Raw genomic sequence first — 27,543 nt, forward strand, 5'->3', positions numbered from 1 at the left:
GACATAGCATTACATGCTAAAGGCTGACCCCACTTTACTGAGGTCCTGCTGCGAGGGGGAGGAGGAGAGGGAGGATGGAGAAGAGGCAGTAAAGTCAAGAACAGGAGGGGAGACACCACACAGAAGGAGAAAAATGATCCAAGGAAACTCCAAACATGAGGATATTGTTTGAAAAATAAAGAATAATGAGCGATATGCTAAATGGGGGTGGGGAAAGATGAGATGAAACAGAAAAGCGATGGAAGGAGGTAAAATTTGGAGAGCAGGGAGAAAGAGGACAGCGAGGGGTTTGGAGGAATGTGCGAGAGGCGGAGAAAGGGGTCAGCTCAGGAAGGCTTCCAGCTGCGCTCCCTCCACTCTGATCTTATCTGGCCTGTTTGCTCGGGGTACACACAGCGCATCCACACCCCTACGATCCCCTGCAGTCACCCCCTCTGTCCACCTCTACCAGTCAAAGAAGCCTGTAATACCTTTTATTTCACCTGCCTGTTTCTCAAACGTGCACACACAGAAATACACGTGTACTGGCACGCACAGACACACACAGCCATTCAGACACGCAGGGAGCAAAAATCCTGGACAGGAAAGATAAACATCTTGGCACTTACGCTCCATTTACCGTTGTCTGTCTTTCCGATAGAGGAGGAAACAGAGACAGATAGAGCCGATGTGAAAACAGAGAGTTTAAAAGTTCAGACTGAATTAGACCAAATAACATCAGCTGATCCACACTAGGAATTAATTGGTGTTCCAGACAGACAAATTGTCACGTCTGACCGATTTGATCAGAACATCGGACACAAATAAATCAATACATCCTGTGCCAAGAGAGATGTCTCGTAGACATCTGCTCGTTAAAAAAAAGGAGAAAGAAGAAAAAAAAAAGCTCAGTAAGATTCCGGTTTTCCCTAAAAGTGCCAGGTATACAACTGTTGTGCAGAAGCCAGGTCTGTGCTGGTGGAAGCTATAGAACAGGAAGGTATTTTAAGTGAATAACAGTAATGGAGGCAGGGATAATCCAAGTGCATACATACATAGACATAGGATTTATTATTATTATTATTATTATTTATTATTATTCAGCTTTCAAAACTGTCAGAGTTGAAGATCTGACAATATCTCACATTTCTTTTACTGAAGAGTGAAAAAATTACAAGCGAAAAAATGTGTTTGCTTGTGAATAAATATAGATGTATAATGGATTGGGATAACCGGTAAACAGCCATCTCTCACACATCATGGACATCTAATAAAGTGCTAAGCTACATTCTTGTTCCCGTTTCGTCAAATTCAGCAGCTTAGTCAGTGACTCTATGCTTCAAACTATGACACTACAGGTACCCTGCTAGTGTTGGTTTTGGACACTCAGAAAGAAAAAAGTCTCAACAGACTGATTTCTTAACAGCCCAGCATCCCAAAACAAACCGCCATTACTTTGAAGTCCCCTCCCTCCAAAATTACACACAACCTGCATTCAGTTTCAGCTTCCCAGCAGGACTTGTGCCACCAATCACAGGTATTTTTACTGACCCTTCATGGTGTTTCCCAGCAGCTTCTGAGCCACCAAAGCTGGGTGCTTTTCACAGATCCATCCCTGCATTTCCAACTTATGTGCCACCAAATTATTTTTTCCAAACCATAACCAAGTAGTGTTTGTGGTTAAACCTGAACACACATTCACCACAGCATTGTTGAGGAATGAAACCTATCCATGGTTTACAGAAATGTAGAATGCAAGCAATTTTTTTCAAGCGATTGGGTTGTCTTAACTGAAGGGATAAGTATTTTTGGAGGAATGGGACTTGGCGTTTGTTTTTGGGAAAACGAGCTGTCAGAAAAATTGACTCTCAGCCCAGTGGGACACAAATAGGGCTTCGGAATTTTGGGCCATTACATGCATTATGTGAAAATAAACCATGTTCACAGGAAATGTAGGTTTTGTCACCAAAAGTACTTTAGGTTTAGGCTACAAACTACTTGACTTTTGGTCACACAGAGGAGACAAACAGTGGTCTTCCGGGTGAAAGTCCTGTGTTTGTTTGACCCATCAACCACCCCTCTCTCCCAGCCTCTGAGGGCCCTCTCACTCTTTGTACTGCATCAATTCTGCAGATGGGTTTACATTTGATTAGTTAAAAGCCTGGTGTGTCTTATACAGATGTTAAAGGGTGTACTGTGTGTCAGAATCAGATGCCATCAGCTGTTGACTAGGAGCCGTATCTGAAGCCCTGCGAATGAGAACGGGTAGCCAGGTAACACAAAATATCATTCTGTATCCCTGCAGTCAACCAGTTGGAAGTGGTTATACTTGGATAAAAAATATTGAAAGCATCTACCAAATCCACATGTTCCTCTAAAAGACCTTGCATTTCGACACCTTTGACGAACAAAAATCCCTGATTTGATCAGCAGCAGTTTTCTCCTGTGTGCTGACTTAGCTGCCTCGTCAACGAGCCAATTCTCCCAATTAAAACTGCATTAGAGAAGTGCTTTGCGTTGGTGGTTTGGCTGTGACTCACAACAACATGTTTTATGATGAGCAGCTTGATTTGGGTCAGGTCTCCCCATTGGCCCGTCGTGTGTTATAAACCAGTTCCCTATTTAAGGGCCAATTTGAGCAGTTATAGCCATGTATACATACTCTTTTGGTTTAATCTGGGCTTTAAACGGCCAAACTCTGTGCTTAGAATATAAGAGGAATCATATGGGGCTCGAGGCAGAGAAGGTAACACAGCATGCCAAGATGGTGTTGCAATAATGGCATGTTTGCTTATTGAGACGAGACATAGTCCAATTTAAAATGACAGAAAGACGCTGAAACCAATTGTAACATAAAGTTCCATATGTCCACTTTACATATATCTTAAATCCTGATGTTCCCATTTATCAGAATCACATTGTGCACATTAGTCTCTCTGACACTCCCTCCTGCCGCTGTCTCGCTCTCCCTACTCGCTCTACTCATCCCCGTCTTTGTCCTCGATCCAAATCACACAATCAGAACCACATGGACGTGAGAAAACACTCCAAGTAAATAAACAACACCAAAAAAGGCCCTGCTTGGTTCCAAAAGTACATCCCTGGACGATGCCTGGATTTAAGAAGTATTAACAGTAAATAAAACAGTGACAACATCATAAAAATGTGTGTGCATCTGGATGTGTCTTGCCATATGTTTGAATTTGTGACTGTGCATATGTGGAGGCTTTTGTTTTCTCTGCTGTCTTGTAAAACCACAGCAGTCCATCTACTTCATGTGTGTTAAAGCTGCCGCTCCTGAACCATGACAATTATTTTGTAGTAGGCACAAACTCATGCTACAGAGACATTAAATCCCATTCACACACATTCAATGCTTCAGAATCCAATCCATCAAAACCCTGAATGTGTGTTAAATAACTGCATTTTGTGTCTTTACTGTACAGAAAAAAAACAGATCTCTAAGGAAAGGTAGGGGAAAAAACAAAAAAATGAACTATTTTTTATGTAGTCAAAGAGAAAATGAGAGGAACGAGAGATGGTGGACCTGATAGATTGTCCACATGTTCAACCCAGATACTTCATGTGTAACCAGACCTGACTGGACATCTGTGATATACTCTACTGGCTCCCAAAATGCACTCAGGACTCATTTTATTTTGATTCTTGAGCGAAACAGCAAATATGCAGATAAGAATTCCCTATAGAGGCTGGCAATGGAGATGGGCTGTTGGATGGTATGCAGAAATGTAGCAAACACACGCTCATGCATGAGAGTTGCAACACACATGCGAGCTGAACCAATGTGCAGGCCCACACATACAGACACACGCTCTCTGTAAGAATGCAGAGGCACACAAACGTTTGCTCAATATGTAAAAAACAGATGGAACGCTGACAAAAGTTTCAACATGTGCAGTATATTTAGGTGTAAGTTCCCCCATTTCCTCCCCCCTCACTCTCCTTCAATCTGTGCTCCCATCTGGCCGACGCAGTTAGACAGTGAGCGGCAGCAGCGACAGTGTTCTTGACAGAAACTAAGTGGTTCAATTTAATGGCAGCAAGTCATGGTGTGTGTCCACCACTGTGCGCTCATTAACACTTATTTAACAACCGTTAACACACTGTCACAGCACCATCAGACACAAACCTGCAGATGAACACACATGATTGCTGGCACATATAAACACAGCACAGGTGTGGACTCGAGTGAGGCTCAAGTCACAAATGATGACTTTAGACTCGACAAATAAATAGTCTTGCAACTTTGACTTCAACACCTGTGACTTGCAACTTGAGCCTTTAGACTCAAAAATACTTGATACCTTTCTCCAAGCCCTGAGATTAAGACATGTTACGTTAAAACGCGTGCCACAAATCAATTTATTTTCCTTCATTTGTTGAATCAGCCGTCATCAACACTGTTCTTTCCCAGCAAGACATGTTGACGCTGCATTCCCCAAATCTAATCTGACAGCATCCAGTCAAGTTGCAGGAGTGAGAACCATGACTAACTAACATGACCTTTCTGCAACTTGAACAAACAGGATGATAAGAACAACCAAAAATGACAGAAATTATGTTTGGGAAAAATTTGATGTGGTCTTTGGGTTTTTAATATGCCCCATGTCCTATTGATTAACATGGAGGGGGCGGGGTTTATGACCTATACTGCAGTCAGCCACCAGGGGGAGACAGAGATGTTTTGACTTCACGTTTGAGGGGTTGCTATAGCATTCGTCTTTATTTACAGTCAATGGGTATGACTTGTTCAGGACTCAAAACTCAAAGTTTAGGACCTGAGACTTGACTTAGGACTTGCAAAGCCATGACTTCATCCCACCTCTCACATATAGCCTTTATATGTATATGATCTTGCACTTACACACAGATTTTTAGCCAAGCTCTAGCTGGCTGATGATCAGATCCAGTTAGACAGGGTAATTTCGGTGTACCATTCTTGTAATTATATTCAGATAGCCACACTGCTGGGAAACGACTGCATGCAAAATCCTCAAATCGGGGTCAGAAAAACCTCAGAGAGTGAAATGACCCATCAACGGCTTTGGCAGGCTGTTTCACACACACTGAGGCTTAACTTCAGCCAGTGTGGTTTGATGTTGAGCCGTAGATGTGTTACATACGTCTGTAACCATGAAGCCAGAACAACGGCATGTCTCGGCTAGTTTACTCTTACCGCTTGAGGGTTTAAACTAAATGTGTTTGAGCTGATTCTTTGACGCATTTAAACACCCTCAAAGTTGACCAAGACCCCTGATGACTTAAAGTTCCCTTTATTAAAAACACAAATATATAATTATCGGGTTATTTTTTCAAATATCTCATTCCATAGCAGAGTCGTAATTTAAAAGCCCTGTGGTCCACTGGTGCATTTTCTATCTCAGCAAAAAAAGAGCTTCCAGTAATGTACTGCTGACTGATGGCTATAAAAGCAGGAAATTAGCTTGTTTGATAGACACACCTGAGAGAGCGCCCACCAGAATCTCCCTCTGCATCGCTTCATTGTCTGTTTACAGTATGTGCGATTGCCATCTCCATCCCCCCACCTCACTCCTGGCTGAACTTTGGGGTAATGTATACATACTGACCCACTGTTGAACAGCCTCAGGCCATGCAGATCCCAGAGTTAAATATACACCCCTCAAATTATATATAGAGACAAGAATGGAGAGGAGGAAACAGAACGAGAGATGTGCATCGCATGTAAAAGAACAAAAAGTTGGGACACAGAAAGAAAGAAACAAGGGATAAAACGACAGAGAGATTTCTGGAAAGGTCAAACTGAGAGAAAACAGGTTCGACATATGTAAATACCCCTCCCAGCCGTGGTGTAAAGTTGTTGAGAGCTATCCTGCGCTCCCCTCCAAAATACCCTCGCCTCCCTGTTATGACAGAATAACATGGACCAGTGATGCTGAGGGCTTGTTCAAAGGTTTCGGGCCCAGTTTTACAAGCTTGGCTCTCATTAAAGAGGTGCTGGGAGAGTGACGAGCCTGTTGAGGGGCTTTTACACTAAGCAGGAGCATGTTCGGCACAGTGAGACCATCTGGATCAACGATGCCCTCCGTCACACCTCCAACACCCTCCACCGTCCCCCACAATGGCTCCTACGGAAAGATACCTCGATTGCTCATTCCAGGCCGTGTCTGGGAGAGAGAAATGATAACCTCTGCTCCGACTCTGCCTCCTTGTTTGTCTGGGTTCACGTCCAGAGATGCTATCTGTCCAATAAATCCAGGTGTGTTCGCGTGAGTCTCGTTCTGCAGCTGGATTCAGCCTCACTACATTCCTGATGGATTAACTAGGCTGTAAATGCCAAGGAAAAGACATACTGGAAACTTATTTCTGGGGATATATATCCACACTGGACATCTTAACAGATGAACGGACGAAAATTAAAGCCTGTTTACATACTTAACAGGTCTGTGTGAGTGTTCAGGTGACAGCATTATTTTTTCTGTCCACTAAACAAGAGTTCCTTTCAGGTATACTCACTGTCCAGTAAACTCAGCTACATCATTAAACAGGTTTAAGCACGTACTGCAGTGCAGACTTTGACCTAACAGTGCTGTCAGCCAGCCAGAGGCTGCACGGTGGTGTTAAAGAGTTTTTCTGCCCCCCCCCATTAAAAGGCTATTCACCTTGTCACCTGCCACTTGTGATAATTAAAGAAAACATTATAATAGTTTCCACATTTGGCACCCCGTCTGCTCAGCTCTGCTCAGTAAGCTCTGACTACTCCTACTCGCTCTCAACCAGACTATACTGGCTCTCGCTGAAAATACGGCATCACTGTGAAAACATTTTCATACGTACTGATTGTTTGAGATATTCAGGAAATCTATTAAAGCCTTATCATATCATTATTTTAGAACTTTTTGGGCTTATATTTTTAAGGAAGAAGGGGAAAAACCAAATAAGCAACTTCAAAAATACCTCCAAACTACTAGTTCCCTGATGGGCTTAATTTTACTTAACTCCTACACAGATGCGTCCACAAATGCTTATATTTTCCTTTTTAAAGTTACATATTAAACATTAAAGGAATTTGTCTTGCCTGTTACTCAAATGAATACACCCACAAAGTAATCATTTGTATTTGTTTGTGTGTTACGTTGAACTCATAAAGAAAACTTTGTTTTTCTTGTATGGTTCACTGGTAAACGAAGAATCCAAAAACGAACATTTTTGATGTGTCGAGTTGTTGGGGCCCGCATTTAACAACAGCAAAACCATATCAAAATCTCAGTTTACAAACTCTGACACAACTCATGCAGCATAATCCAAGTTGAATTTATCCAGTCGTGTGCTCATCACTTCCCAAACACATGTATTTTCATTAAAACCGTACTATTTGAAAGACTTTTCTCACACACAGACAAAGAGTGTACCTTGGTAATTCACTGGATTGCACATACTTGCCTAAGCTACTCATCCTACATAGACACCTAGAATATTTTAATGAAAATGCATGTGTTTGGGAAGTACTGAGTCTTGCATTATACTGCATGAGTTGTGTGAGAGAGTTTGTTTTGAAATTTTTTGGATTCTTCGGTCACAATTGAGGCATGCGAGAAAAACAAGGTTTTCTTCATGAAATCAAGGTAACACAGGGTGAGTAATGGACATACAAATGATGATTTTGTGGTTGAAGTATTCCTTTAAACAGCAAGCAAGTCACCAGTTTGTTGAAAAGTTGCATTATGCAGACATTACTTGCTGTTTGTAGCCTCCTTTGAAAACAAGCGCATGTAATATATGTACATATTAAAGTAATTACTAGATAGAAAAAAATACTATGTTGAATTAAGTGTAACCTTTCAAAAGCCATCTGTTAAGTTAACAGATTCTCTTGATCCAGAAACACCGCGAATGATTCTGCGGCGATGCTGTTAAATCAATCCAAGACTGAAGAAATTATTTATGTCCCTGCGGTTGAACACACACTTTTGATGCACGCTGCTCCGCTGAAAACAACTGTTGTTTTGAAATGCTGTGCATCAGACAAAGAATCACTGTGTGTGAAAAGCAGCAAATCAGATGTTCTTCTAAAACCAGTTTAACTTTGATGCCATGTGTTCTTAGGATATTTTATATGTCTCATTTTTTAAAACCAAACATCCTCAAATACTCCCTATTGTATAATTGTAAGTATTTAACACTTAATTAAATCCAATATTGTTGTGAAGATGATACAATAATTACTTATTGCAATAAAACTGCTACTTAGTATTTTACACAATGCACAATATTTGTAAAAAAAAATGGAGAGCTCTGTTATATTTCCGTCCAATTCTGATATGAAAAACGCACTCAAGTTTATGTTGGGGGTGTGTATGAGAACCCCTCTTGTTTTAGTGTCCTTGCACCACTATATGGGGCTAATAACGGCATGAGAAAATTCACCTCATGTCTCTGACTTGCCTGGAAAAAGACGATGATGTAAATGTAAACAGGCCCTTAGCTGCTGCAAAATCGCAGGCTATCTTTGGAATTTCGACTGTTGGCCAAGAAGTGACGCCTAAATATGAACACATGGATGTAAAGTCCTTTAAATAAGCTACAATCCGTGTTTCTTCCGCTCCTCATCACTTCCCGCTCTTAATGACCTCACGGTTAATATGATGTTATGTCGATAGATAACTGTATCCAGCAATGTTTTCTATGAAGCGGTGTTGTAACTATGGGATGAGTCTGCCTGTTCAGAGAGCTCCTCTAAGCTGCAGAGTGTGTTTTGCACATCGGAGGTTTCACTACCTGGCACCCGGCCCTTTGCTCCTCTGTGTGTTCCTGAGGTCCTTGTGGGCCTTCATGGGTAGCCGACTGGCCGGCCTGTGTCCAGCTGTTTATTTTTCAAAAGGAAGAATGTCGGCGTTGCTGTTAAACACTGTGGTTTCACAAAGCTAACTTTAATAAGAAGGCTGATGAGAGACAGGGAGGGGGCAGGATGGGGTTTATGTGTGGGGTGGTAGGGTGCATAGACTGTGCGTTTGTGTGTGTGTGCTACAAACACACATACAAATGTACAAACACACACCTGGAGCTAGTTACATCAGCTGTTCCTGCGTTCAGATTTAGACTAGTTGAAATGTAGGTAAATTAAAACGGGTTGAAAAGCTGAAGCCCTCATTAAACACAATGCAACAAAAAGATTTAGGTGTGTTATGCGCGCAACAGCTAATATAGCTTCAAGCTACTGTCCCCCAGGCCCCTAGGAAGCACATATTGTGGTCAAATTACAACTCCAAAGTCTGTAAAATGATGCCACTGGAACCAAAAAGACTTTTTCCCATTGGTTTGCATCGGGAAAGTGACATCTGCAAATCAGTGGATACATTTTTATGAGAGTCACAATCCCCCAAGAAATGACTGGTTTCACAATCGGGATTTAATACATTCGGTCCGTTAACACTGGAAGGTCTAGAAGAGCAGAGCGCTAAACCAGAAGTAGCTGGCTCAGCTGGCGGAAGTCTTTAGTGCATTGCTTTAGGGCCCGATTACCAAGGTAATTTTTTACTTTGAAAATAGAGCTTTTTTAGTATCATACACCACTCATGCGGATGTCTCTTGATACATCCATACTAGTCACTAGTAAGCTACAGAGGTCTGGTAAACTACTTCTTTCTGACTTCATGTTTACAGCCTGGTACAAAAAACATGGTTCTGGTCTCTATAGCTAATTACAACACTTATGGCAACTTATGCATATTTTTGCCCCTTGAGAGGCAGGCTGTCTGTGAGATGTCCTTACTGGTGAGTCTGTGAGTCAAATCCACCCCTTGCTCCTCCACAGCAACATCCTCTCAATCAAATGTGGTCACTTCTGGCTCCAAAAGACCAACATGTTACGGCCAAAATGCTGAACTCAATGGGTGATGTCACATGTTCATAATTCACAGTTCAGTTCAGTCTATGCAAGTGAACTACATGAACTAGATATGAGCTTGATCACTAGATCATCCATACTCAACACAAGTCAGAATCAGTTTTGAATTTAAATTTAAGATCATCTCATTTGCTTGGGAAAATAGTTTTTGTCAGTGTGACCTTTTACTTTAACGATACAGACATCTCCAAACTAAATATCTACAACTATCCAAGAGACAGCATTCCCCTCGTCTTCTACAAATAAACTGAGCACAAGCTGTCCAAGATCCTCCTCCAATGAGACCAAGATATCAAGAAGAGTCAATCATTTTTATTCACCTCTTAAAGCGACCGGAGGCTGTAACAGACACATTAACTGAAGGATAAAAAGTAACCTGAGGACACGCAGCTTGCACAGCTGTGCATAAGAGCTGCTGTCCATATGACAATGGGATCTGTAGTCTGTGATATAGTGCTAAATACAAAGCAGGCTGCAAGGAAAGACAGAGAGAGTGAAGAGAGGAAGGATGAGGCCATTTCCTTCTAACAATGTCCATCATGAAGCAATAACAGTCAGTAAAGTAACTATATCTACAGGACTACATCTTTGTCTGGAGCAGAAAAACTGACCTACTGACCAACTACGTGGAAATATGTGTGTTCATCCAAAGACACTTGATTCTGCAGCGCAGCAGGGTAGAGAGCGTTTTGTATTTTAAAAATTGTATATTTTCTTCCCTGGTTTGAAATCTGCAGCATAATGTAAAAAGCCAGCTGGATTTTCTGCCACAGGATAGCCTCTTCATAACTACATTGATACGCCATGAATTTAAAGCAATGTAGTCAGTCATTGGGAGCCACATACTAAAACACATGCCCGCAGACATCAAAACAAACACGTGCACTAGGTACATGGCTACAACAAGCGAGACTGGCACATGTGCATACACATTCACGCGCGCACACACACACACATTATGCACTGCTCTCCAGCATTATAATACCTGAAAAACTGCCCACAGCCATAGCGGAACAAATCTAAAATGAGACCACTTATGAAAACAAATTTCCTGCATTTACTATTTTAAAATGGTCATTAATGGATCTTATATGGCCCATGTATTCATCCTGTGGCGATAGATTACATAGGTAGCTGCAAGCTTCCTGTCTGATTTATTATGGCTTTAAAACCAAAATGCAGCCCTAAGGGGGTGTTGGCCCCATCGTGGGTCTCCCTAAACCTGGCTTTCCCCGTCTCTTCCTCCAGGTGGGGTATCAGGAAGCTGGGCGAGGAGATGGTGCAGCCTCCCGTCTGCCTCCTAAGTGAGAGGCTGATCACCAGTTGACTGCTGATGGCCTTCACACAAGACGTTATACTGTATTTCTCAGCCTGCTGCAGACAGTGGGAGCATAATTGTAACTCACCACATGTGCAATAAATAGCTGTGTCTGTAATGAGGGTGTTCCTAACGACTAATTTCCCAAATGTTCAAACGGAAGTTTAAACTTAGGTTAGTTGATTTGTCTAAAAGTAGGAAAACATTTAGGAAACAGTCAAAGCTGAGCACAATCTGATCCATGAAGTAAAACAATTTCTGCAAAAAAGATTCTATGATAAAAACAATTGGAAAAAATTTATCACACATTTTAGTAACAAAGTTGTATTTTAAACTCTTCTGAAATGTGTAGTACTCTGCACCATGCATTTTGAAAACTGGACATTATCCTACAAAACATGACAACAACTCACTAATTTAAATATGGCATTTATTGAAAATGATATTCTTTAGCCTGTATGCACAATGGTGTTTTCATATGGTGAACGCAATAGCATGGCTAAGAGCCTACCCTACTGTTAAAAAAAAAATAAATTAACTGAAAGCATCATCAGAATATTGTATTAATAATTAATATTGTCTCAAGTGTATTAACCTGTAATTAAATGAATACATTGATAAAACAATAATAATACTACACTTAACTAGTATCTTGTACCAACTAGCGAGGGAAGCAACATTTAATGGTAGTCAACTAGTCAACTAACTGCACACATCCCTAGCACTGCTACTTCAAAAAGCAGACAAGAATTCATGTTAACAGATACATTTTTGTCTTTATGTTAAATCCATCAGGAAACTTTGTAGTGAGCATGCTCTCTTAGTTATATAAATACACACAAACACACATATATAGGGGGCCTGTGCTCCCATCCAGTGCGTTAATGAATGATCTTATCTGATTGAAATTGATCTGTCCGCACAGCCAGGGGTCTGACCTCTTGCTCTCACATACACTAACACCAGAGATTTAGATGCCCCATACTGACTGAAGGAGCCCAGTCCTGACTATGACTTAAAGGGATAGTTTGTTTTTGTGAAGTGGGGTTGTGAGGTATTTATCCATCGTCAGTGTATTATCTGCAGTAGATGGCGGTCAGTACGCCACCAGTTTGGAGATGCAGACTGGAGTATCGTTAGAGAGGCTAAGCAACGTGGGCAGCAGCAGAATACACTTAGCCACCTAAAAAAGTTAGACCTAAATAAAAAAATCAATGTAGGTTTAAGTAAACACTCATTTTAAATATTTTCACAGCTTTACTTTGCTGTCAGACAGCCCTTTTTGAAGCCATTATATCTGCTTTCTACAAAGCCATTTGACTCCTTTCACAAAAACAGTAATTTACCTCACAGAACACTGGAGCTGCTGGTCGGCCACGTCCTCAATCAGTTAGCTTGTGTTGTTGCAGGACGTTGGCGCTTTAAAGTTCAGAGTCACCAGTCACACAATAACACCAACTTCAAAAATCAAAACTTACTCTTAAAGATCCAAACATACACTTGAGAAAATTCAACATAAACATCTAACCACAAAAAATGTATGTAAAATCCCAGTTACTGATCAATATATCAAGAAGGCCTCAATCAATCGATTGCTTGGTCTATAAAATATTGTGAATATTTTCACAATAAATATTGTGAAAAATGTGTCATAATTGGCTGCAACCAACAGTCCAAAGTCCAAGGATATTTAGATTGCAATCTCAAAAGACAAAGAAAAGCAGCAAATCCTCACAACTGCCTCACCAAACCTGCCACATCTCCCAAATTGTTTTTTTTTCCTCAGGAAGACGGATAGTAATGACTGTGTTGTTTTAGCAACTTCTCCTGCTGTTCAGTCTTGCTGTCTTTAGTGACTGAGTGACATTAATGGGTGTACCTGACTGGCATTTAATTTTGGGCCCCGTGCCCAATTGTGGGCAGACTGTGTGCCCCTTAGCTGCTATCAGACCTGTTAACCAGCCTTTAACTGCGAATTGCAGAGATGACAATACACTCCCCCTTACACAGGACACATGCAGCCCCCACATGCTTCTAATTAGCCAAGGCACCATAAAGGTGTTGTGTTCATGTGTGAGTAATGAATGTATGTGTGTGTGGGTTTGTGTGTGAGCATATGTAGTGTGTGTCTATTGAGGGAACAGGCGGGTGTTAATTGCAAACACCTGAGGCTTGTAAGGAGAGTTGGACTCATGGTTTGCTTAAGTCCTAACGACTGCTGGTCGTATCTTTGAGTATGAAAGTGTCACAATGCTGCCTCCACAGAGGGACTACGAGACATAAATGTACCCAAGAGTCAGTACCAGTGTCTCTGCTACTCCTGCAGAGAGCCTTACCTTCAAAATCCTTTCATCTTTGTTATTCATTCAGAAAGTGTCAATGGCAAACTCAAACATCATTATTTCCAGTGCTGCTGCAGAAGTGCTGCCCCCTGTTGGGCCCCTGTCTTCATGCACGCTGAAAGGTGAGCACCCTGATGCGATGGGCATAGCTTTAATGGCAGAAGTGCCACTCATGCTGTGTGGCAGTGTGTCTCTCACACACATACAGGCAGAAATACCTTGGCCTGTGATCCTGGTGGCAAGAGATTCAAGTTTCAGTAGGGAAGAGCTGGTGCTAAAGGGAGAGGAGGGTCTCTCCTTACAGTGTCGTGTTGAGAGAGGTGCCTCTGTCGGCCCCTCAAAGGCTCAGGGACATAAACCCAGAGTCTCTCTCTCTCTCTCTCTCTCTCTCTCTCTCTCTCACACACACACACACACACACACCCATATGGGACCATACCCAGACTGTATACTCACGGGAACACAGGTGGGATGAACACATTTAGGCACAGCTCAGATACTTACATTAAACATTTACATGAGTCACATACTGTATACAGCGCTAGGCGCAAACACACTCCTCATAGTACCCAGCACACGTGGCTTCCTGAGCACAAAGCACCTCGACAATCTCTCAAAATCTAAATTTATCAGCCGAGAAATGGTCTTTAGAAATAAACACTTTCTGCAAGCTTGTATTGAGCAATCTTGGGAATTGTTGGGACAGGAAAAAAGTGCATGTTCACAAGCATTCAGTTGCATCAAAGCCACAAAAAACAAACTAGCCCTTTGTTTCACCAATAGAAAAAAGAAAGACACATTTAAAGACCAGAAAGTGGAAAGAGTGAACTCTAAATAGACTTCTGAATAGTTGTGGCGGGATTGGATTTCAGTGCCAAAACCGCTTGATTACACAGCAGTTCAGCAAAATTGACAGAAAAATGGGATGCAACATGTGAGACAATATTATGAACTAATGGAGAAATTACATTCAAATGCACAAGTTCCCAGGAAGGGCAGTGCAGGCTTGACCTTTTACAAGGTACATATACCTCTGATTAAAATTCTACTGAGTCATGCTTAGCAGAAATGCATAAAAGTGGAAGTACAGCTAAACACTATGGCTTGCATTGACAGCATTAGTGGCTCTGAGTGTGTTTAATCCAATGCAAACAACAAACATTTGCACCAACTTAACTAACCAGCCAGACTGAGGCAGCGAGCCATCTTGGCACAGCAGACTTCAGACTGGAAGACAGAATGTGTTGAAAGTGGGCCAGAAATTCCACTTTTGAACGCTATCACCTGTTCTTGTTGTTGCAGGGCTATTCATACCCGCAGACAAAGGGAAAGACAGACAGAAGAGGCAGGGAGAGAAATTCCCTAAATGTGCACATGGGCATCTTGAAAACTCTGTTTCTTCTTTACAACAATTTAAAAGACGGAAATGTGTGCTTGCAGATGCTCAGTGATAATAGTGAGATTCCACTTGAGTTGCACTTTTTTAAAAACTGGAATGTCATGAATGCCAGCTTCAATAAAAAACACACACACACACACACGCACGCACGCACACACACACACACACACACACACACACACACACACACACACACACACACACACACACACACACACACACACACACACACATCCTGTTGCTGCAAGCCAAATTTCTCTGGCAATAAACTACAACTTTCCATAGGTGAGGTAAAATAAACCATTACAGCTGATCAGTAGGTCACACCCACAGATGTTCACATCACATCAAATATCACAGCAGCAGCCTCACCCTTAAACACCATCTTTCTTTAATCCATAACGTGGGACTCTGTGTGTAACATGATGTGGATCACATACTGTTCTCCACCTGTGGAACTGTCACAAGCCCTGTAACAAACACCGCAAGCCAAACGTGGCCAATCTTGGCACACGGCTGCTCCATCTATTAAAGTGAGCATCCCCCACTGACAAGAGGCTGCAGGGCTCAAGCTGGACGTCCCAAACCTGCTGATCTGCTGAGTGGAGAGCCCTGCTGTCACAGTGTGAGCCCTACACAGGCTTATGCGCTGTAATCCCCCCACACAGAAAAAGACAGGCACACACTTAAAGTTTAGGAGAGCCGCTGAAAGCAGCATAGCTGGACAGACAATCAGGTTTCACAAGCCGTCAGTCATGCCTAAACTGTAACTTTTACCTCATAGGGTGCAGGTTTTAAGTGTTTTGTTTGTTTTGTGTGTGTGTTTTGGTGAATGTTGCTAAAGCTAAAAAGAACAGAGACTAACCTGGAGGACAGGAACACTCTTGGCCGGCATCCCTAGCTGTCCGTGATTTTGGCATCAGCACCACCACTTTCTGCAGACAGACAGGGAAAATTACAGTGAAAGATTGCAGCCCTAAACATGTTTATTAAAAAATTAAAGAATGAAATAAGATAAAATTATCTACCAATAATAATCATGAGATCGTAATCTTTTTTTGTATTACCCACAGCTCTACTATTAAATGAGCTTCCTCAATTTCTCTCCATGTGATGAAATTATAGGTTGGTGTCTCATCAGTGCATATATCACCCCATAAAGACGATATAACTGCTAACTAATTGGCCATCTGCATGCAAGGTTGATCCCTAAGGTCATACATTAAAAGGGACTATTTCAGGATAGGGGGAATAATTGGGGTGCAACTGCCAAAAAGTGCCAAGTACATGTGTTTGTCAAGCTCACATCTGTCTGTATGTGTTCCATTAATGCACATTTTTTTGAGTTACCATCTCTGTGAATTGTACTTTTTTTAAAAATTCTGAATATTGAGAACTTTTGCACACCCCATCAAATGTATTTTTACACATTCTTGCCCAGCTCTTTCATTTAAAACAGTTACATCTTTATTTTTCAATATCAATTTCATTAATTTCTTTTTATTCTATATTTTAATTCTGTGTCAATGCAACAAAACACCAAATCAAATTCCTTATATGTAAAACCTACTTGGCAATAAACAGGATTGTGACTCTGAATCTCACTACATATGTTGCCTGCTTTTACGCACACTTTACGCACAAGGGAGCAATGCCTCTGTCAGAAACTCACAAACACAACCCATGCATTCATCAATGACAACAGACGTCATGTACCTCTTCCACGAGCTTCCCTATTGAAGTGCTCAACTCTGGGATTAGGGTCCCATCCTCGTTTAGACAAGCCCCGTGCGGCGGCTGGAAGATGGACGCTTTGTCCATCTCCATCTGCAGTCGGTTCTCCAGCTGGTAGGTCTTCAGGCTCATCAGAAAACACACGGTGATGGAGCTCAGGGACATCAGCAAGCACAGAACGATGGGAAAACCTGGAAGCCACCGCTGGACCACGGACTTGGCCGCACACTGACACACAGGCTTACTTTCCCCGATAGAGTCGTTGTCTGTATCCATGCTGAAATCCTGCTTAAAAGTCCTCTTGATAAACTGAACTGAGCAGCGCGCCCAACACTTTCACAACACTCACTCCAGCACACTGTGGCTCAGGGTTCAAAGCGCTGTCTTAAATTAGTCTTGGAACAAGAGGCAGCAGCAGCAGCGCACACCGGGTTTACGCCAGACACAGATGGGAGCGATCTGGATGCCAACCAGAGAAAGAGGCGCCCTCTAACCTGCAGGTCGTTGTTTCCTGTTGGGGAGTATCCTACACGGACGTGCAAGTGCAACTACCAATTGTCCAATTGTTTGCCTCCCTAAAAGTTGCACGTTCAACTAGTTGAGATGCGCCCGCCCTGCTGAACCACGTGGGAGGCTGCAGATTGACAGCTGTGAGAGAGACTGAGGGGTTGACTTCTGATCGCTCACACACCTTGGCACAATCTGCTATTTATCATCCTAATCTTTCCAAACCACTGTCGACTGACATTTAAAGACGATGAGACAGTGACTGATGAGGATGTGTCTTGTGATAAATGTGAAATTTGTAGAAAAGTTATTGTTTATGAGACTTCCAAATACATGTTTCGATTTGATTTGTGTAGGCTATACTTTTTTTTTTTTAGTAAACTTAAAATTAGACTAGCAGTATGTCCTCTTTTACTGTCAATGGGGGACAAATCTTGTGCACAGTGTATTGCGGACCGTTGATTCTATACAGAAAAGAAGTAATGTTGTCTTGAAGTCACTAAGGACGTTTTATTTTCCAAATAACTGTCAGGACAGTTACCCTGTAGGGGAGACAGGGGCTGGTTGGCACACTTTTAACTCTGTCATATTTCTGTTTCTAAAATTTTAAGGTAAAAATATAATGACCAGCAGCAACTGAAAGATTAGGGTGTCAGGAAGCAAAAAAAAACATGTAACATACATAAATGGATTGTAAAATAAGGTGGTTTGTGACATGCATTTGTGCCAGCCAGCCACATCAGGTGGTTGGCTAGCACAGTGTTAAAATGCTATAGTTACCCCCCCATGTTTTAACATACTGGACGAGCGTTGGTCCAGTCATTTTCACAGTAGATTTTTCTGTAACCTTTAAAGGAACAGAAACTAGCTGTATGCCAACCAACCCCACTCTCCCACACACTGAGGTTTTCACTTTCAATAGCAAAACTTCAACAGCTTGAATAATATGCCCGCAGTAATCTAGTCTTTTTAGGTATGATAATACATTTTGGGACACATCTTATTTTCAATATCAAACCTGCTATTTCTTCTGTAAGATCATCAATTCAGTTTCACAGTTTTACTGTACAGCCTTTATGTTTACATTTTAAGATCATATTCTTCCACAAAGAAAATGAGAAATATTCTTTCCAACATTTGTGAGCTACATTGTTATACTTAATACTTAAACTAAAAGATTTGGGTTAATCCTGATAACTACCATGTCAGTCATGTTCAGTTACTTCAGGCAGCACTTTTGCAGTCATCTTTAGTTTTTGACTGCCATCCTGTGGATTCATGCAGCTACTGCACCTCACTTAACATCTCAGTCACTACACAAACAAAACACTTCTGTCACCCATTCATGTTTATTGAAAAAATGTACATTGTCTGCAAAAGTTACATTACCAGTCAGTGAAAAAAAAATCTAAACAAATTCCATGTACAAGTATTTACTGCCCGCAATAGCTTATTTTTCATCTACAGTACTGAATAAATTATCACTGGTGAGACTGATGCAGGGTCGAGCAATTCTCAATCTGTTACATTATCCATCACCTACTTTACAATGCAGACGTGGACACATCAGGACTACTCATGAATAAAAAACAGCTCTACCAGTATATGCTTAGGAGCTACAAATTAAATTACAATGGCAAATAAATAAAAATTCTGGAGATTCGTCACATCAAAACATGCCACAAATGAGAACTTGTTGAAAGAACACACTGGTTTTTGGACAGGACACAGCAAAGCGGGGCAGTGGACTGATACAGTCAGTTAAGATACTTCTCTCCTGGAGAGTCAGGAAGTAGAGGCTGGCACTGTGCACTATGGCAAACGTCACAGTGAAAGCCAGACTCCGACCCGAGCTTAGGGTCAGACGTTTACAGGTTCAGGAGTTCAGTCCTTTTTGCTACAACTGCTGCTGCTTCTGCTGCTGGTGCTCCTGGTGCTTTTGCTGCTGCTGCTGCTGCTCTTGCGGAAACAGGAGAAGAAGGAATGGCGGAGGGCCTGCTCCAGACTGATGCGTTTGGTTGGGTCATACTCCATCATCTTCTCAATCAGGTCAAACAGCTGGTGGTGGTCTTCACACTTAGACAACATGTAATGCTGATGGGAGAGGAAGGACAATTGTAAAACATTTCATAATTAATCATTTATGAAGCATGAACAGGGTGGACAAATCAGAAAAAAAGCTCTGCAGTAAATACCAGTTATATAATGCTCAATTTCTGTTTTTTTTTTAAATGAAACTTTCAGGTGTTAATTTTGAGGTAGTAGTTTAGTGATGTTAACGGAACAGACTTAGGGAAATACATTTATAACACCTTTCCAAGAATAAGATGCAAAAATCAATTTTGATAGATCTTGTATGTGTATTCAAATACAGAGATACTTTGAATGTGTTACATCCAGCTTATCATACAAACTGGCTGCTGGAGAAAACATCAAGTGCAACTCAGAAATTAAATCTTCCATCAGCTCCAAACTGTCTTTTCTTTCCATGAAAGTTGTGTTTGTCATTTAGACACCACGAGTCATTTCACTTAGGTCTGGCCACTACTCCACCCCTTTAGAAGACTAGTGGTAGGTCCCGAGTCTGTTCGCTCCAATGGGAGAAGTGAACATGAGCACTGATAAAGAGAGGTTTTTTTTTGCCACAGAGTCATTTAAGTAAGTGTGCACCTTATTTTTCACAGGCTATATCATCGTAACATACAACCTGTTAAGAGCCATAGTCACTCAAATCATGAGAAAATTTAGTTTAAAACCTGTCTGTCGAAGCAACACACTTGCGAAATCTGGCAACAATGGATATGATCTTAAAAAAGGTTGGCATCAGTTATTAAACTAGCAGATGAAAACATTACATTTGTACTGTGTGTAGTGTTGTATTGTTTTGAATCTGCTGTCATTCTTCCCCACCAAGGTCAAAACAAGGTGTGGGGATGTGGGGGAGAGATACCCTCGCCCTTTTAAGGGACAGGAAGCTTATATTATTTCATACCTCAGTGCAGCTTGTAATGCGTCTTTTGTTATAGAGCATCTTAGGCTCAGTGGGTAAATGGAGCAAAATAAGGCAACGTTTCCTTTTGTGAAGTTGCGGCCTATGTGCAGTGCTGTAACTGTCAGCAAATCTCAGGCAGCTCTTGGACATACTGGTGTCTACTGTGCTGTTAAACATGTAGACATCAGAGTTTTGGATTGGCTGGAAGAGTTGTTTTTTTTTTGTAAAATCACATTTAATAAATACAAGTGTATTTTCAGATTTGATTTTTAGAGCATAGGATTACTTTGACACTGTCTCGAGTAGTATTCTGCTCACCTTGAGGGGTTTACAGTGTTTCCTGACATATCTCCCAGAAGAGCTGTGCATATCCCAGTCAAGCTTGCCCCGGTGAACATACCGCCGCTTCCTGTACAACACACAATGATTAAAAAATGTATATTAATTAAAAGAATAAATTAAATTAACTTCAACTGCAGATGATGCTAATGTGGCATTAAAATCATCCAGTCAGTGGTCCACGTACTTGGTTTTCTGCAGGAGGTTTGTTGGGATGGGCCCCAGGACTCTCTCCATCATAGCAAGGTGCTCTTTGCTGTCATGAGTCTGAAGAAGAAAACAATATCACACATCGTGCTAAATGCCATGGGAAATGTCACACTATTTATAACTAAGCTCTCTGCTGCCCCTTACCTGGAAGAGTGTAGATCCAAGGTAGTACTCAATGAGTATGCAGCCTACACTCCAGACATCACAGGCATGGTCCCAGCCCAAATCTGTAAGAGACACGGTTAACTAAATAACAAGTCGCCCATAAAAGATCTGTCTAAAGCTTTCGAGCAGCACTTTGAAAAATGGACGTACCTAAAATGACTTCAGGAGCACGGTAGTGACGCGTCGACACCACAGACGTGTGGTGCTCGTGTTCATATGTGGCGTTACCAAAGTCCACAATTTTTATGTCTGGGTTCTTCAATGTTCGTTCGTCCCGTTTCTTAGGAGAACAAACAAACAAAAAAAAAAAATTATACACACAGCTGCCTCAAACAAGTTTGGGACTTTTATAACTACTTCAGCATGTTAATTTCGAAGATATATACTGAGGACTCTTACCATTTCAGGATTGTACTCCATATAATAGTCTGAATCAATGAAGAGAATATTCTCAGGCTTCAGATCTGTGTGAGTCAGCTTATTGTTGTGCAGAACTGAAAGACAAGTCCACACACACATTTTAAACTACGAAATTTAAAACAAAAACAAAAAGATGCTGTATTATCTATGCACGCATGTGTCAATTACTCACATCGCACAGCCCGGATGATCTGGTATGCCATGTGCCTGATGTGGTCAATGGGGAAAGGCTGGAAGTTGTTTTCCTTGAGGAAATCATAGGTGCTAAGGCCGAGCAGTTCAAAGGCGATACAAACATGGCCATGGTAGTCAAACCAGTCCAGCATGTGTACACAAGCACTAGAGAGGAACAAAGATATAGTAGATGCAAAGTAAGCATGGAAGGTTCTTAGATATTTTCATGTGATTAGCACAAGATGATCCGGTTTTTGTCGCATGAAGTTATTATAGACCGACTTACTATCTCTGATCAGTGTCAAGGGACTTCAACTGTTCAAGCACCTCTACCTCAGACATTGCTGCCTCACGGTAGCGGTCTATGTTTTTAATGATCTTCAGAGCCACTCGAGCTCCATCACTGCGAACACACAATTCAAATACTTTGAATGTCAAATGCACAAGAAAATGAGGGAAAAATATTTTTAAAACATTTAAATGTGAGGAATATTTTCTTACTTTGTGTGATCAATGCACTCAACAACCTTCCCAAAGGCACCCTCTCCTAGTGTACACACAATCTCATCTACAGGAAATAGAGAGAGGAAGTTAGAAACACAGCACTGAAAAAGTGAAACCCTGCCCTTTGGCTGGTTCACTGCTTGATGTTGCATTGCAGTTTAGCTACACTACTATAAACAGGCTTCTGAACACTGGAATACAACTCAGTGCTAATATGTGTTACACTGACAAGCAGTATTTAAAACTGAAAATGTAAGTCTTTTAGCCCAAATAATTCAGCCTCTAAATTAATGTTTGGAAATAAACCAGACAACAAGAGAGTGAGAGAGACAAAGTGTGAACAACAGTAGAAAAAAAGGTATATATTCTGTACATCTCGCTCTCAGCATGTCTCCACTGTGATAGATGAGGTGACCCTCGTCATCATCCTCAACACTCCTGGATCTTTTCCTGCTCCTGCGCTGATGGCTCCTCCTCTGCACCGGCACCGCCGCAATCCGCCATCACATCAATAACCCATCAGTCAGCCAGCACCAGGCCACCACAATGCGACATCGTCATTCATTCAACCAGGCCAAGGGGGGGAGGTGTAGGGGTGGATAGATTCGGCCCGTTCAGTAACACCGCCAGGCGAATGGACGGAAGGACGGAGCAGCAAATTCAAATTCAGCCCCGTCAGAGAAATTGGGCGCCAGCCACCACATAGTGTGTGTTACAGAAGAAAAACATGGCAACAAGATTTTCAGATGAGAGACTTTCTCAGAGTAGTACAGAAAAAAACTGAACTTGATTGATTACAGTCGTTCTACATGTAGTTCTTTCTAAGTCTTCCGAAACAACTTAATTCTTTACTGTCACGCCCCATAACTGCCCACTAAAATTTCAGCACAAATACTGGGTCCACTTTTCTCTATCAAATCTATAAACACTCACAATCCCCTACTTCCTGAGCCCCCAAAGTCCCCTACTTGTCATTACTGGAAATCATGCTTAATAGTGAAGAGTGAGACACACAGAGAGATACAGAGAGACAAAGAAATAGGTGTTAAGCATTGGCTAAACACCAGTGATGACCCATTCGATTTGGTGGCAAAGACAGGAGAGGAAAGCAGAAGGGAGGAAGGAGGTTTCCCGTACCGAGGAGGACCTGTGGCGAGAGTGGCTACGTCTGCGCCGTCTGTCTCTGTGCCTGCGGCTGCTCCGCCTGCTGCGACCACTCCGACCACTGCGCCCCGATGACTTGCTGTAGTGATGCCAGTCGCGGTCTTTTTCCTTGCAGGTGCCCTCACGACTGGCCTCCTCACAGGCCATGCCCAAACTGCGCTCCCTGGTGGTTCCTTCCTGTGAGTCCAGCCTCTGGTTCAAACTGCGGGTCTCCAAGTAGTGCCTGCAGTTTAACAAAGAATAATGACACAGACAAATCAATAACGAGGACTAGAACGCGTAGGTCAGGTCAGGAAAAGCCCAGTTTCTTGTCTGTGATCAAGATCTCAAATGAGGACTGGATATGATGGTGTTAATGGTCCGCCTGTCGCCTGACACTCTATCCCCTGGGCCTTTTATGTAACACTTGGAATTAGCAACATACTGATTTGCAGACACCAAACACCAAGAATCCTATTCAATGAGGCTAACAGCTCAAAAACATTTTATTAATGGTTTAATGCCTTTGCAAACAGTACGTTAGGGAGTATGCTAATGCCAACATTTTGGCAATTTTAACATTCATATTGCTGTGTCCTTGGCAACCCAAAGCATAAAACTCATGCACCCTGACGGAGATCTATATTGGCAGAGTTTGAATGTGAGGCACTGAAAGTTGCTGAAAGCCTTTCAGCACAACCTGATGCGTAAGACGCGGTAGTGCGTAATACGATCTGTGATTCTACCACCTGCAGATCTCGGTATGCCACAAATGACCACCAATGAGGTCTAATTTCTGCCTATATGAAATGAGGAGAACAGACATATCCCCAGGGAAATTAGGTTATTGCTAACATAAAAATTCTTACTACCTTCCAACAGTTCTTTATAGACACCTTGCTACTAAACATCCTACTGTTTGCACATTAAGATTGAGTTTGCTGAGAATGTTTCTAATGACTGCCAGCCAACCGACCCAGCAGGCCATGTTAGCACCCTCACATCTAAAAAAGAACAAGAAACCCCCAGGGCCCTGGCACCCTAGTGGTGTCAGCTGTCTTCCAGGAGGAAGTCTGCCTCTCTACAGAATTAAAATTAGAGTAGATCTGGAAACATCCAATATAACCCCATGAGCTATAATACATGCCTACAAAAGCTAGAATTGCAAAACATTAACATTGCACATAACTTCACCAGGTGGTTCTGAACTTGAAAATTGAAGTGCAAAATACCATTGAAGTGCAAAAGAATTCATTTTAGAAAATGTATCTGACATGCTATTCTGAAAACAAATATTGCAAGTTATGCATATGTAAATGCTGTGGTCTACAATTAACTTTTGAGTATTGATTTTATTGTCAAACCTTAACTGGTCTGCATTTGTTAACATTTACTCCCCAATTAAAACCACACTCTTATTGCTGCCACTATTTATGTTGGCAGAGTAACAATACTTTTTCCAACTTCAGCTGCATCTGATAACTATTAACATATCTACCACTTCAGCTTTATGTGGCTATCTATGAGTTTTAAGAACCAAGTGGAAGACATCAGATAATGTTTTTTTCATTCTGATATTTATCAAAAGTTTGCAAGTTCTGCCATACATGTTATGATGTGATCGTTGAACATATTTTCTACAAAAAGGTTGAGAAAATGCATTCATTTCATAAAAAGGTAAAATTTTGAGTACATCTAATGCGTAGGTACTCCTTCGCATAGTCTAATTATTGATACATTGTTCACTTTAGTTAAAAGGTGTACCTTAAGACACCAGTAACCCGAAAAGTTCTTAGAATTTGAGTAGGTACTTTACACAACAAATGAGATATTTACCCATCATACGTTTTGTGGTGACGGTGAGTTTTTCTAGACTTGTTTTCTCGTTCGCTGCTGTGCGAATCGTGTTTCTTTCGCTTACGACACTCCATTCTCTCTTCCCAGCTGTACTCGTCAAGCCAAACACCCGGGGAGCGCATACGCTTTGAGTGCCGCATCTGAAACACATAGAAAAACAGATGAAAATGAAATTCCACTTTATTCTAAAAGACAACATGTCATTTATCAGTCATTGCATTGTCATCAAATTATTTTATCCCCATTTCAGTTATCAAGGTCAGAATTGGAAGTTAGTCGCTCACTTGATAAAGTCTCTTGTTGGTTTAGTCTGTGGGCCTAAAGATGTGTCAGATATGACTAATTTCATACTTGAGAAGTCAAACTATGATATCTTGCACTACTGAGCAACTTTCATTGAAATAAATAAAGGCCCCACCCTTAACACTTTGTCCAGTTCTTTTTCTCTCTCTTTAGTTTCTTTAACATCCGTGAGTTAAATGCACTTTCAGAACCCGCTGGCTACAGTCCGACTACAATTCCTGCTAAGACATTAGCCAGAGTGGTGTCTGTTTTTAATTTGCTAATTGAGCTACCAACTATGACCAGTGCACAGAATAGGAAGTCCTGGCCCAGATTGCTGGGTGCACTGGTACTGCCTGAATATTGGGCAAATATGGAGGCTGAATATTGTAATCAGACAATAATAAATGGGTTCAGAGACTGAGAATTGTTTATCAGTAAATACAATAATTAAAGTAAGTAGAGCTAAAAATTCAAATGTGTGAATCTTTTACCACTTATCATGGGAAAAAAACATCCCTAGCTTCACCTTCTCATAACTGCGAAACGTTGACTTATTTCTATTCCACTTTCAATTGTAAGTTAAAAATTTGTTTGGACTGTTTGAAAAACACACCACGCAATTTAAAAATGTCCCCCTGGACTCTGAGACCACGTTATGAATATTTACCTATTTTTAATATAATACAAATTACAAGATCAAAGTAAGTCAAACATTTCTTCGAGAAACTATTCTGCAAAACATAGTGAAACGATCGGTGGTTGCAGGTCTCAAACTACAAGACAATTTTCCATATTGTGATTGCGTGAAGTTACCTGACTGCAAACAGAGAGGGCGCAATGCAGTATCTGCAAGGGTTTACTTTAATAATAGCAACAAAACATCAAAATACTCAACCTTTCTGTATTATCATTCACTTCATGTTAACTCCACATCACTTGAAAAAAATGCTCGGAGAGCACGAAGTGATAAAGCGAGCTATAACTCAAGCTATAACAAGGCGCTAATACAAGTGAATGTCGACGTTTTCACAACGACACGATGGCCCTGGCCTACCGTCAACCATATCAGATATCGATGTTTATCAATTGCTGCATTGACATATGATAACTTACACCTCAAAATATGGCAGCTGCTTTTGATAATTCCATGATTTTATACAGTCATCGGACTACGACTGAGCAAACAAACCAGAAAATCGTCTAATATTAAACTTCGATCTGAAGGCCCATCGAGCGTTAAGCACGCTAACTATATTAGCCACCCAGCAACGTCGTTGAGGCTACATCACTTAACCAAACCTATTACAATAAATGCAGATATTCTTATAAGAGGACCAAATACAAATGATGAATGACACAACTATAAGAAGTCGCGGCCCAATTTGTCATCTCACAGTTTCCAATGAACTGAGTGATCGCAGCTAGCCACGGCTAATTAGCCAGATCAGCATCTGCCATGTTGTCGAGGCGTCGAATTTCGGGAAAGCTAACTGGCTAATGTTAGCATATATTTGGGGAATACACAAACGTTAAACTGTAGGTAACCGAAACACGCGGTAGTTGGATATGATGCGAGAAATTGTCTTACCTGTTCTTTACGATCGTGGGATTCAGAAAAGTAGAGTTCTGGTTCAGTAAATACTATAAACAAAGAAACTGAAAAATGTCTCCGTCTGTTCGTCTTCAAAGATGGCGATCTTCTCTGGAATTCGATAGAACGTTCTTCAACAAATTCAATGACGTCATTACAATAACAACGCCCACTCAATGTAAATTTAGGGTTTTGTTGTCCTGAGTATATTCTTTCAGGTGCAATCAAGCAGTACTGCACTGCTATATATATATTTATATATATATATATATATGTTGCATATATATATTACCACATTGCTTTCAGTATAAAAAGAGATAAAAAGACAAAAAAAGAAAGAAAATTCATGACATTTCTGGTGCTTATGTCCAATTATGATACACACACAGGATATATTTACACTGTCTGTACAGATATTTTTTTTCTAATTATGTGAAAGGCATCACATTGACAGTGCTATTTTCTTGATACTGTAAAATTGACTTAAATTCCTCGATAGTAATCAGCTCAGACAATTTCAGGCACTTCTGGAAATTATTACAAGAGGAAGGGACAATATATTTTATAAGACTTTTTTACCAAGTCCTGGTGATTGACTGTACTGTTGTATGTTATCTGCAATGACTAATAACAGTGAATGGCAGTCATTCTTCAATAGATAGATAGACAGAAGGAAG

General features: G+C 41.2%; 2 protein-coding genes across 9 annotated transcripts in view; both read right to left on the bottom strand.

Annotated features, from left to right (window-relative positions):
* The window catches only part of col23a1a (collagen type XXIII alpha 1 chain a), a 146,574-nt gene extending 129,587 nt beyond the window's left edge, over positions 1-16,987 (bottom strand). For all 7 annotated transcript variants that reach the window (XM_042493729.1, XM_042493728.1, XM_042493731.1 and 4 more), the window contains exons 1-2: positions 16,662-16,987; positions 15,811-15,880 (exon numbers count right to left, since the gene is read on the bottom strand). In XM_042493729.1, the coding sequence (XP_042349663.1) occupies positions 15,811-15,880; positions 16,662-16,955 (364 nt within the window). In that variant the 5' untranslated portion in view covers positions 16,956-16,987. The remainder of the gene's footprint in view (positions 1-15,810; positions 15,881-16,661) is intronic.
* A 1,529-nt stretch (positions 16,988-18,516) lies between these two features.
* clk4a (CDC-like kinase 4a) lies at positions 18,517-26,989 on the bottom strand. 2 transcript variants are annotated; one of them, XM_042493909.1, is made up of 13 exons: positions 26,864-26,989; positions 24,979-25,130; positions 23,128-23,377; positions 22,364-22,466; positions 21,988-22,054; positions 21,773-21,889; positions 21,485-21,651; positions 21,292-21,386; positions 21,043-21,172; positions 20,872-20,954; positions 20,705-20,784; positions 20,497-20,587; positions 18,517-19,280 (listed from the first exon to the last, which is right to left on the bottom strand). In XM_042493909.1, exons 2-13 carry the CDS (start codon positions 25,128-25,130, stop codon positions 19,071-19,073), a joined length of 1,545 nt encoding a protein of 514 aa, XP_042349843.1. In that variant the 5' UTR covers positions 26,864-26,989; the 3' UTR covers positions 18,517-19,070. The 2 variants fall into 2 exon arrangements, with proteins under 2 accessions (XP_042349843.1, XP_042349842.1); XM_042493908.1 differs by having other exon boundaries at positions 24,970-25,130; positions 26,864-26,988.
* Between the last annotated feature and the right edge of the window lie 554 nt (positions 26,990-27,543).

This window comes from Plectropomus leopardus, chromosome 9 (genome assembly GCF_008729295.1).
Source record: "Plectropomus leopardus isolate mb chromosome 9, YSFRI_Pleo_2.0, whole genome shotgun sequence".
NCBI classification, from domain to species: Eukaryota; Metazoa; Chordata; class Actinopteri; order Perciformes; family Serranidae; genus Plectropomus; species Plectropomus leopardus.

Bases quoted from the DNA above. Each gene is read 5' to 3' on its own strand.
- clk4a (XM_042493908.1), bottom strand. From the start codon at position 25,130: ATGCGGCACTCAAAGCGTATGCGCTCCCCGGGTGTTTGGCTTGACGAG. The intron at 21,890-21,987 runs GTAAGAAAATAT...GTGTGTTCGCAG, and splicing joins GAGTGCATTGATCACACAAA to TGATGGAGCTCGAGTGGCTC. The intron at 19,281-20,496 runs GTGAGCAGAATA...CTCTCCCATCAG, and splicing joins AACACTGTAAACCCCTCAAG to CATTACATGTTGTCTAAGTG.